The sequence below is a fragment of the Neolamprologus brichardi genome, chromosome 8, assembly GCF_056152115.1.
Source record: "Neolamprologus brichardi isolate AB-2024 chromosome 8, ASM5615211v1, whole genome shotgun sequence".
NCBI lineage: Eukaryota > Metazoa > Chordata > Actinopteri > Cichliformes > Cichlidae > Neolamprologus > Neolamprologus brichardi.
In genome coordinates, this window is record NC_142111.1 from 12,491,201 (window position 1) to 12,503,102 (window position 11,902).

At 41.6% G+C, this 11,902-nt stretch overlaps 1 protein-coding gene across 1 annotated transcript; it reads left to right on the forward strand.

The window, feature by feature from the left end:
- The first annotated feature begins 1,892 nt into the window (after nt 1-1,892).
- On the forward strand, nt 1,893-9,622 carry tlcd3bb (TLC domain containing 3Bb). Its single transcript, XM_006805711.3, has 7 exons — nt 1,893-2,394; nt 3,595-3,797; nt 4,122-4,205; nt 5,500-5,725; nt 6,349-6,444; nt 7,379-7,488; nt 7,625-9,622. The coding sequence occupies exons 2-7, from the start codon at nt 3,673-3,675 to the stop codon at nt 7,890-7,892; spliced, it is 909 nt and encodes a 302-aa protein (XP_006805774.1). The 5' UTR covers nt 1,893-2,394; nt 3,595-3,672; the 3' UTR covers nt 7,893-9,622.
- Nucleotides 9,623-11,902: the final 2,280 nt, after the last annotated feature.

Genomic DNA, 11,902 nt, shown 5'->3' on the forward strand with positions numbered 1-11,902 from the left:
AAGCATGTAAATATAATAATAACCACTGCAGCCAAGAAGAGTGCCTGATGAGCCCAGTTGTAAGTAAGCTATTAAGACTCGACTGTACACCGTGTCCGTGTTTTCCTCCAAAAACAATAAGTTCTGTTGGAGCAGCCTTTTAACCCCTCTCTCTTGTCTCTCGCTAGCAAAGTTGACCCAGACAACAAAGTAAAGCTAGTTTTCGGCTAGGAGCCCGACACAGAACCCACCTTATTAGCCAGAGGTCCTTTACTACGGTTTGGAGCCGCGGACCTTCAGTAACAGTAATAAATCACAGCAATAGTACATTCACGCAGTTGTAAACAGCATGATAATATATTAAGTAATCCAAAGTATTCAGAATACGTTACTCTCATTGAGTAACGTAACGGAATACGTTACAGAATACATTTTGGGGCATGTATTCTGTATTCTGTAATGGAATACATTTTAAAAGTAACCTTCCCAACACTGATCATAGTCAGTAATATGAAGTTCATTGGCCTTGGCCTTGTTAAGTTAAAAGACACTGAAGATTTAGGTGAGTATATGTACTGTATATATATTAGACACTGTATATATACTTCTCACCTAATGTGGGTAAGAGAAAGACCCAAATACATGTAAATGTGTAAACCCAATTCTTGTTTTTAAGAGTCATTAAAGACTTTTAACAATCATTCCATCCTGGAAAAGAAACAGTTCAAAGAAATCATTAAAATCACATAGTTACCATAACATTTATGCCCATAATGAGTATAAGTAAACATCTGACCATAACTGAATAATGACTCCTTCAAACTCTTTATATATATATATATATATATATATATATAAAAACACCCAGCACGCCCCTGCGGGCGGTTTATCCTTCGAGCTCGGGTCCTCTACCAGAGGCCTGGGAGCTTGAGGGTCCTGCGCAGTATCTTAGCTGTTCCCAGGACTGCGCCCTTCTGGACAGAGATCTCCGATGTTATTCCCGGGATCTGCTGGAGCCACTCGCCTAGCTTGGGAGTCACCGCACCTAGTGCTCCGATTACCACGGGGACCACCGATACCTTCACCCTCCACATCCTCTCGAGCTCTTCTCTGAGCCCTTGGTATTTCTCCAGCTTCTCGTGTTCCTTCTTCCTGATATTGCTGTCATTCTTCGATACCCAACACATATATATATATATATATATATATATATATATATATATATATATATATATATACACACACACACACATATACATACATACATACATACATACATACATACCAATGGCTGTACTTTATTCATGATTTAACGTCTTTAGAAATCTGTAATCAACCACAAAATATAAAGAATAATTTCACGAGCCTAGTTAGGAAGGTCACTTATGTTTATAACCTTCATGGCAGATTGCTTTTGAATTTCACCTTGGCTTATGTTTGCGTTTTACACAGACAGCTGGCATGTGCATGTGTTGCACATACATATACACATTTGTTACCCAGCACCAACTGAGTAGTGTTAGACATGGATATCACTGCCAAGCCTGAACAAAGTAGCATTAATTGTCCCGTTATCTGCAAGCTTCCCTGGCAAGGTCTGCCAGGCAGGGCTGTGACCCTGTAAAGACACTAGGCATGTCTGATTATATGCAGCTGAGGGCTGATAAGAGATACATTTATTGGCTGTTGCTGTTCACTTATAAACAATGACTCTACGGTTCAAAGATGTAGCCTGTACCAAAGAGAATGGGGCTTTATTCTTTGTGCACGTTTTCAGTGTTTTATATAAACAGATAAAACGTCTGTGATTTTGAAAGAAGCAGAGTGAATATTTGCAAACTAAAAATCGAGCTGAAATAGATTGCTTCCCTACGTGGGATCCATTCAGCGTTTCAGTGCACAGAAAACAACAATTTGCGAAATGCGGTGCTGTGACTGGTGCAAATTCCTCGTCATGACATGAGATGCTGCCGCCCGGACCTGTAGGAAAGTAGCTGGCGCAGCAGTCCAACAGTGTTGAGTCAACGTTGCATCTGGGAGGCTGAGAGAGGAGAGGAGGCAGCGGCATCTCTGCTCTGCTGTGGCGAGACAGAGGAGATGACATAGCGACTGGACCAGCTACAGTCACTGTGACACCTGTACCCGACTGCGCCATTGTCTTTTGTCATCTGTTTAATTAGATACTGCTATTTCTGTCGCATGCTTCCCACCGATGCCCTCGGTGAGCTGCCCTCATACAGATTTTGATCTAAGTTGAGGCACGCTAGCGCTAGCTCGCTGCTACTACCCTTCAACATTGAAGTGGTCACATAAACATGCGGATCATCGAGGCGGAGACCCCCGGGATACCTCTAAACGCTTTCAACAGGACACGACTTTCGACTGGCCGCTGACTGGACTCTGCAGAGTCGCCGTGTAAATGTTGCATAACAATTTCTTCCTCTATTCTAGACATGTGTAAACTCCAATCCGCTAGCCACGGTTAGCGCTTAACGGGGTATGTTAGCTGCGCTGCTACTGCTAAGTGCTACAAACAAATAACAAGCTAACGAAACAGTTTAACGCTATCGTGTCTTGTCCATGAATTAGCGAGAAAACATAGACGGGGACACAGTTGACGATTAGTATTTATGTGGAGGTGCTAGTATCTCTCTAACTGTTGTTGTGGATTGATGGATGGTGTCGGTTGCCAAGCCAGTGGTGACTAAAGTACCACAGCTAGCGCTAGCTAGCGTTTGTACTCATTGTTAGCGGGCGGTTGAGGGGTGCAGACAGTTGCTGTTGCCTGCAGCGGGATGGCATTTAATGTTGGCTATATCGTTTTGTACACTGAGCATACACGCATACTGGCTGACCCAGTTTTTGTCTTATTAGGACTTGGGAGAAGAAAACGGCAAAGCCCGCTAACTCGCCTTGCCACTCTGCCGCTAGTTAGCTTAACTAGCTGTTAAATTTGGAGAGAAAACGTAAGTTAGCGTTTGCTCAGGAACAAGTAAATTTGACACGTGGGCTCCTTGAGTCTGCATCCCGTCAGAGCTTGGGCCAATTTAAAAATTAAAGGTTAACTGACTAGACTAGGCTGGGTCGCCAATGTTGTCAGCATAGCTTATTTGTATGTGAATCAAAAGCGTAACCTGTATATGGTTATCCAGACAGGTTAACCTCGGCTAGCAGTGCTGCCAGAAGCTGTGAGCAGCAGTAGCATCACATGCATTGTCAATATTTTCGACGTTTGGGATTTTAAAAATAGCGCAATGCGTATTTTGCTAATGGACTTCAACTTTTAATGAGTCAGCTCCTCGACTATGTGCAAACTGTAAAAACCGCATAGTAAAACCACATGCTTTCTATATGCATATAAATGCATATAGGTAAAACGGCATGTTGCACAAAGGCGTCTGCTCACTGACATCCTACCCCCGTGTAGTCTCTCAGCATTCAGTGCAGTGCACCCTTCTCTTACCTGAATCTTATGCTCTTCTTTGGCCTTTCAGTAGAAAAATCTATTCCCACCAATGGTAGTCTAGAATAGTATTTGCGACATGCTTACACCAGGGAATTGTAGTGAGCTCAGTATGAGCCCTCATTCACTCTGTCGTGTCTCGTGTTTTTCAGAGAGGTGAAAGAGCGACTGATCTCAAGGACCAGATTGCCTGCTGAACTTTTTGCCTCAACGACAGATCGCCAGGGACCATGCTGGCCATCCTAGCTGCTGGCTCTATTTTCTTTCCAGGCCTTTTCCTGCTGTCCAAACAATGCCTGAAGACCATTCCAGGGCTGAGATGGAGCGAAGGGGACGCAGTGATTGTATCAGCTAGGTTAGCCCCTCTGAAATGCTTTTGAATTGCTGTGTTGTCTTATTCGCAGTAGATGTAGAAATGCCATCTAGAAACCCGACCCTCACTCTGTTTACCTTTTATGCCAACAGCATGCCCTCTAAAATTATAGCAAAGTGGTGCTTTTACTGCAGTGCGATCAAGGTTGTAGTAGACTAAACCTCTTATTTTTTTATTTTATTTTTTTGCATAACAAGTGTGTCAGATTAATGTGGAAGCTATTATGTTTTTACAGGTACTTTGAGCTGTGTTATTTTGCACATTTTTAACATGTGTTAACTTGACAGTGAATGCTTGTCATTTCAGGTTGGTGTCCTCAATTCAGGCAGTCATGGCTTCCTCAGCAGGCTACATCATTGCCTCTTCCTGTGAAGACATCATTGAGGACCAGTAAGTCTATGAGTACATTTCTGGAATATATTCTGTCACATTTGATCAGGCTTTAATATCATGATTGGTCATTTCCAGGTCTGTGTCTGGACTATGTATAGGCTCTCTGGTTTTCATGTTCTACATACAGATGAGGACAGAGTTATTAATCCCTCTATCAAAATGCCCTTTAAAAAAAATATATTTTTCAAGTGTTTTCCAAGTGTTCTCAAACAGGACAAGGAATTGTTAACACAGCTTTTCCAAACATCCTAGTTTTACTTTGGATGCTTAAATGATTTTACTTTTCACTTTGTTGCTAAAAGCCAATACTGTATCCTTTTTGCTGGATAACAGCGTGCCGTTGTTTCTTCTTGCACATGTCTCGTGTAAATCCCAGGCAGTTGTTCTTTGGCGAATCTCTCAAGCCCCTCCAGATGCAAGGTCTTATAGCATGGACCTTGGTGTTCAGTTTGCCCTACAGATTTTTAGTGGGATTAAAGTAATGGCTCTGTGCAAGCCAGTCAGCAGTGTTCACTTAGTTCTTTACCGGGGCAATATATGTTTTTGTCATGTTGGAAGACAAAGGGACGACCCAGACCTAGTTTTACTGTTGAATGCTTGAAGTTTTATTTCAAAATCTTCCCATATCATTCATCAGATATCAAATATCGTCTTTATGATTCCTTCCACCTCAAGGACATCCTCAGTTTCAGATGCACTGAAGGAGCCCCACAACATAATATGGATTGTGTTCTTTGGGGTGTATGCCCCTCCCTTCTTTCTCTAAACAAAAGCAGAATTTCTGTGGCCAAAGAGCTCTAGTTTTGTCTCACCTGAGCCAAAGATGTGCCAGGTCATTATTAACATACTTCAATCTGGCTTGAACGATTCTCTTCTGCAGAAATTTAGTTTTTCTTGATATGAACCTCACAGTCCTGTGCAGGGTTCCAGTGGTTGTCTTCTTTGACACTACAATCCATCTCATGCTTTGTGAGAATCAGCATTTCTTTTTCTTTTGTTTTTGACATAATACTTTTTTCAAGTGACAGCTCAAATCCTTACCGAAGATTTTGACAAAAACTTTAAATGTCACAGGGGAGAGGGCCTAATAATTTTGTTCTCATCTGTATGTTTTAGGTGGGTTTTTCCAGTTAGTTTTTTCATTGCAGAGGGGGCAAGATTTGTTTTATTAAGGGTTGTCATAGTTTGTATAGCTAATTGTACTTAGCTCCAACTTGGCAGGCAAGCGCAGTATTAATGAAGTTGTGTTCTGACTGTTAGTGAAGCTGTGTCCCTCCTGTTATGCTTCCAGGCACTGGCTCACGAGCAGTTACATCATGTTCGCCGTTCCCTACTTTGTGTACGACATCTACGCCATGTTCATGTGCTACTGGTACAAGCTCCGGGTCAAAGGGCACGAGGAGGCCTCGGCGGCACCCCAGCACATGAGCTCGGCGCTGACCAGTTACTTGCGTCGCGAGTTCCTCATGGTGCTGCACCATGTTGTCATGGTCACCGTCTGCTTCCCCGTCTCTGTGGTAACTGTCATACATTGCTCTTTCTGTTGAGCACGGATCTGAGCAAAGCAAGAAAAGTATAGCAGTGAATTATCTACCCACACTCAGGTATTTTAGTCTTGTGAAAAGGTGCAGTGTACTTGTGGCAGAAGTGTTTCACGTTTTATTCCCAAAGCAAGACTTAATGTGTAGCACAAAAAGGATATAAAAGTCCAATTTAATAATCATTGTCTCATAAAGCAATTTATATGGTGTATATTGTGTTTAATGTGCTGTAAAGTCGAGGAAAAATAGCCCAGTGCCAAATAAGAACCTGATAATTCTCTGATTCTTCTTCTCTCATTTATAAACAAACTAAACTAAGCAGTACCTTTTTTCCAGGTTTTAAAACTATGCCCTTGTTTTAATAGATTTAAAGTTATTCACTGTTCTGCAGCGTGTTCACTGTTCAGCTTCTAGAGGCATTAAAAAGCCGTCCACATTTGTCTGACAGAGTAGCAATTAAGTCTTCAAACTATTTCAGTTGACTAGCTAAACGTTCACTTCCACAGAAGGGGTATTTTTATTGCAGATGTACTAACAAGTCCACAAAGGAACAAAGCAGTCTAGACAAATAATCAGCCTTCTTTTCCCTCTCTCCCTAGTTTTGGCGACAAGGAAAGGGCGATTATTTCCAGGGCATAATGTTCATGGCTGAGCTCAGCACTCCGTCTGTCTGCTTAGGAAAAATACTCATCCAGGTAAGCATCTGAGTTCAGCCTGTAGGAAGATTGAAGTGCATTTTTATTTTAATTTTTTTTGCATGTGCATGTGTCACACTAAAGTTCTCCTGCACTCTCTACTGTTTTTTTTTCCTTCTCCCTTTTTTAATTCATCGGAGAGTATATTTCCAGCCACTCCCAGCATGCAGCTTGTTCATGCCCAGCGGCTCCTGTCAGCTGCGTCTTACATGAACAGCTCTGTCAGAAACATCAGTCTTTAATTGGTAACACAGTCCGCTGCTGGAGTTGCACGTCCCCCCTGTATTTGTTTTTAGGTCTGTGTGTTTCAGTGTCTGCTTGTACTCCAAAGTGAGGCTCCCACAGCTGTTTGTCTCTGAACATAGCCCCTAGATTTACACTGGATGTTCAGCAGATATATTATCTGCATGTCCTTCTACCCTTTATCACTTAGCACCCTGGCTCTCCCATTCACAGTGCACATGGCAGTTTGATAAACAGCAAAAGCTGTGTCCTTAGACCTCCCTGCTTAAAGAAATAACTAAAAAAAAAACCCTATGTAATACAAAAGGGTTCTTATTGATGGGATGCCATGTAATTCTAGCATGTGAGATTAGTGAATGGGCAGGAGGAAAAACCTCTTAGGCAGATGTGTGTTTGTGCTCTGTGTTATCTCACGAAAACAGGTTCAAGATAAAGCTTTAAGCTAATAAGGGGGTGTAAAAAGGGGCTGCTGCAGCATCTCCCTGCCCTCCCACCCTTCCTGTAGGAACCAACCAGTGTCCAGCCAGGAGCATTACACTGTGCTTTCCACCTCGTCTTGTTTAGATAGCATTAACAAATATAACAATATTAGAATTAACAGTATTACAGTCAAAGATTAACATCGGTGGCTTTCACCAAACTGTACCGCTTGCTTTTCTTTCTCCCTCTCTCTTTTTATTCCCGCTCTCAGTACAAACAGCAGCACACTCTCCTGCACAAAGTGAATGGGGCTCTTATGCTGATCACTTTTTTCATCTGTCGAGTCCTACTCTTCCCTTACCTCTACTACGTCTACGGAAGGTATGTCTTTCTTTCCATCTCTGTTCTGCTGTCTGGCTGAACTCGGGTCAGTGACTTGCACAGCCACTAGAAAGGTTTGTGAGCGCACGTTTTACAACCCTGCAATTTTTTTGTCTCCTCCCTGTTTTGGGTCCAGGTACGCATCCATTCCCTTCCACATGGTTCCGCTGACGGTGCCCTGGCACTGTAACCTCGGCGCTGCTCTGCTTATGGCGCCCCAGCTCTACTGGTTCTCCCTCATTTGCAGAGGCGCCCTGCGACTGTTCATGGGCACCTCCCGCTCGCAGAGGCCGCACCCGACCGCCGCCGCCGCTAAGGAGCTCCAGAGGGATGGCAACACTCTGCCCCAGCCCGCCAACGGCTACAGCACGCTCCCCACAGAGCCCGAGCTGGCCACGCACTGAGAGGAGCGGTGTGGAGGGGAGGCTGGGGGCGGGGGAGGGAAAGAAGGCGAATGTACCAATGAGTATGTAAAGGAAGGAACGCTGCAAGGAGGAAAGCGAGACTTGAAACGAGCTGAGACGGTGGCCTCAGATTGTGCTGAAGTGCTTGTAGCCAGCAAAACAGTTAAACGCTTCAGCGGCTAGCCTTCAAGTACTTCAGCCTCTTAGTTTGTAGGAAACATAAAGGAAGTGTTGGCGCGCTCAGTATTTAAGATGTCTTCGGGCACTGTGACAGACAGGAACATGCACTGACTAGAGAGGAAGTTGCCTGGATGTACAGCAAGCATAGGTGGCCGTTTCCCCTCACGTAGATCAAATTCAGTCCTCTCTGCCTCCTGGAAGAGCAGGAAAATAGGAATGTATTATATTGTATGTTAGTATGTTCGCTGTAGATGGAAGGCCTAATTCAGTTTAGTAATGAAGAAGACCTTCAAAAAAGAAAAAAAATCCCAGCTAAACAGTATTTTGACTTGTTAGTGTTTATTATCTGTATCCTCTATGTAGTCACTGTCACTCTAACAAAAATGTAACCGACCTGCAGACTGACTCATCTTTAGAACGGAGATAATCTCATACGACTGTATTCTGCTGCCTTATCCCTCCCTCCTGCTCCCCTCCCCCTGATTCTTTGCTGTTTCTTTATGTTTTAGTTTTTTTAAAATATTATTATTTTTTACTCTCAAGAAAGAAGGAAGAGGCTTTCCCTCGGACAGAAAAATATGATGGTTGTACATAGCAGATGTTTTAAAAAAGAAGAAAAAAAAGTCATTCCATGTCAGTATTAGGTCAGTGTTTATTTATTTTCTTAGGCTTTGTCCGACTTCTGCATCCGACATTTTTGACAGTTCGACGTTAAGACGGAAACATTTCACAGTCTTACAGCTTAGTGAACGCAAACTACCCTCAGATATTTCCACAGTGGTCCTCGTTTCAGTGTAGATAAAGATTGTGTAGATTCCTTTTCATCACTACTATTATTATTATATTTTTTTTACATATAAGATGTTTGGTGTTGTACAACAGCACCAATTACTTTACAGGAATATTTCACAAAGGGATCTGTGATGTTTGAGTGTTTCTAGATCTGTTAGGGGGTCTCGTAATGTCAAATTTTGAAGGGGAACAACAAAGACAAGGAAGCACATTTGTTACTTCTTTTTTTTTTTTTTTTTTTTTTACTGTTAAGTCTGTGAGTTAAGCCTTTCAGCCCTGTATGAAATGTTCCAATGATTTGAGCCACTGGTTCTATGAACCTTCTTCGAACAAACAAGCTTGTTTTGTATGATTTCATGTTTGTTTTAAGTAGCTACACTTTTCTGGAAATGGGTCAAGGAAACAAAACAGGAAAAAAACAAAAAACTCAGACAGCTTAAAAACCATCAAAGACAGGGAAGTGTGTGCCAAAGCATCTGGAGAGCCATGGGCATGTTGAACACAGAATATCCATTCCCCTGTTCCATGACTTCATAAGGTACTGCTTCTTGACAATACTCAAAACATTTCAACTGATGTACTGTATATTCCACGAAATGCTTGTTATTTATTTGTAAGTATTTATTATTTATTTATTTATTTGGTTTGTGGTTTTGAATGCATATTTATGCATACATATTATACTCTATGCTTCTGAGCCTTATGTGAAGGCTGTATTGTTACTCAATCTTAGCTAAAATATACTTCTCTGTCCTGAACCTGTCTCGACTCTTTTTTTATTTATTTATTTATTTTTAAGCTTTTAGTACTTTTTAAAATCAGACTGATTGTGTAGCTCCATCACTAGGTAGGAATGGGCCAGTAGAGGGTGCCAGAATCAGTGAAGTTGTGTGATTTTGAAAAGTTTATTCATTGTCACCACTGCAGCTCTGTAGTTACAGCTTTCTTTACCCCCTGAAGGTCTACTCGGAGTAACCCTTGAAGCTGTTTTCTGAACTGAGACGTTTCTTTAATATTTGGGGCCTGTTTATAAAACAAAATGACTGGGTTTGCATCAGAAGTTAGTGAGGGTCAGTGAGGATGGTCTCTGCCTGTGTAGCTACCCTTGGAAAAAAAAACAAAACTGTTGTAATCACATGTCTTATTTTCTCAAATATACCGAGGTATCAAAACTCGTGATTGAGAGTACAGGGGAGGCCATCAAATGTCGTCATCATGGGGGGAAAGAGTTAAAAACAAACCAAAATTATTAATGAGACCACACAAAGCAGATTTATGCATTTTTCTTTAAATTCTACGCCCTAATAACATCTATAATATTACAAATGTGTTGCAATGTGAGTTTAGTGCATTAGATGCTCAAAGTTAGACTTTAATCAATATAGTAGTTGTATAGTAGTTTAAATCAAACAGTCCAGATGTGATTGAAGTGCAGACTTGCAGCTTTAATGCAAACATTTCACATTAAAGGTTTTGGAATTGCAACCATTTTTCTACAAACTTCCTCATTTTCAGAGGCTCAGACATAGTTTTGATGTCCAGATGAGGCGTGTTCTCATGTTATTTCATTACAAATGTTTCAAGCAAGAGATGTGGAGCTGATACCAAGTGCTGAACTTGAAATTGGAGACTGTTCAGTGGAACTGGCAGTGTGAGCTCCAAAAATGAATGTGTACTAAAATATGGGAAGAGAAAAGTATGAAGAAGATAAGGAACAGCTTAGCATGTCTGCTAATTGAACCTGGTCTCTGGTGTTGATGATGTGACTGCTGACAGGAGTAGAAGGATGATTTGTGAAGTGTGCAGCGCTGTGCTCTGCTCAGATTCAGCTAAATACTCCATAATTGATGGATGCTAATGGATAATGACCCAAAGCAAACTGCAAAAGCAACCCAAGAGTTTGATTTCAATGCAAAAGAGCATGCTTTGGAGTTTGGTAAGACAAAACTGATGACAAAGAGACAAGCAAACAAGCAACTGAAGGCGGCTGCAGCAGAGGACTTAAAGGGAGGACACGCAGCATTCGGTGATGTCCATGAGTTGTAGACTTCAGGACGTCATTGACTGCAAACAATTTTCATCAAGTACTAAAAATAGTCCTTATGTTTAAAGTTATATTAGTTTGTTCAATTACTTTTGTCAATGCAAAATATTTGTAGAGCCTCAAAATTAAAGCTGAAAATCGGCACTTCAGTCATATTTTAATTAAAATGAAATGCTTTAAATTTCTTTGTACTTACAACATTAGCCTGCCGAGTTAGCACCTCATATTTATCGTTAGTGCCAAATCACAACAACAATCCCCTTAAGGTGCTTTACATTGTAGGGTAAAGACCCTACAATAATATGACCCCCCTTTTAAGCACTTGGGGACAGTGGGAAGGAAAAACTCCCATCAAACAGGAAGAAACCTCAGGCACAACAAGGAGCCATCCACCACAACTGGTTGAGGGTGAGGGGAGGGAAACAGGACAAAGACACACTGTGGAAGAGAGCCAGATTAATATTAACTAAGATTAAATGCAGAGAGGTGTATCCACAGAGAGGGTGAAGAAGAACACTCAGTGGGCGCCATGACCCACCCAATCCTCCAGCAGCCTAGGCTTATTGCAGTGTAACTATAGGATTATTCAACGTCACCTTATATTTATCAAAAAGCAAAGGTTAAAGTCTGATCTTAAAAGTAGAGTGGGTGTCTATCTCCTGAAACTGGGAGCTGGTTTCCACAGAAGAGCGACCTGAAAGCTGAAGACTCTGCCTCCCATTCTACTTTTTACTGGAAACCACAGTAAGCCAGCAGTCTGAAACTAAAGGGCTCTATTAGGGTGACACAGTACTATAAGGTCTTTAAAGGGCCTGATTATTTAAGAGCTTGTATGTGAGGAGAATTATTTAAAATTTGATTCTGGATTTAAAAAGGAAGCCAGTGAAGAGAAACCAATATGGGAGAAATACCTTTGTCACCAGTTGTTTCATTTAGTATATGAATTCTTGTTTCATAAGATCAAAGTGACTCCATCAGTTAAATTACTATGAAA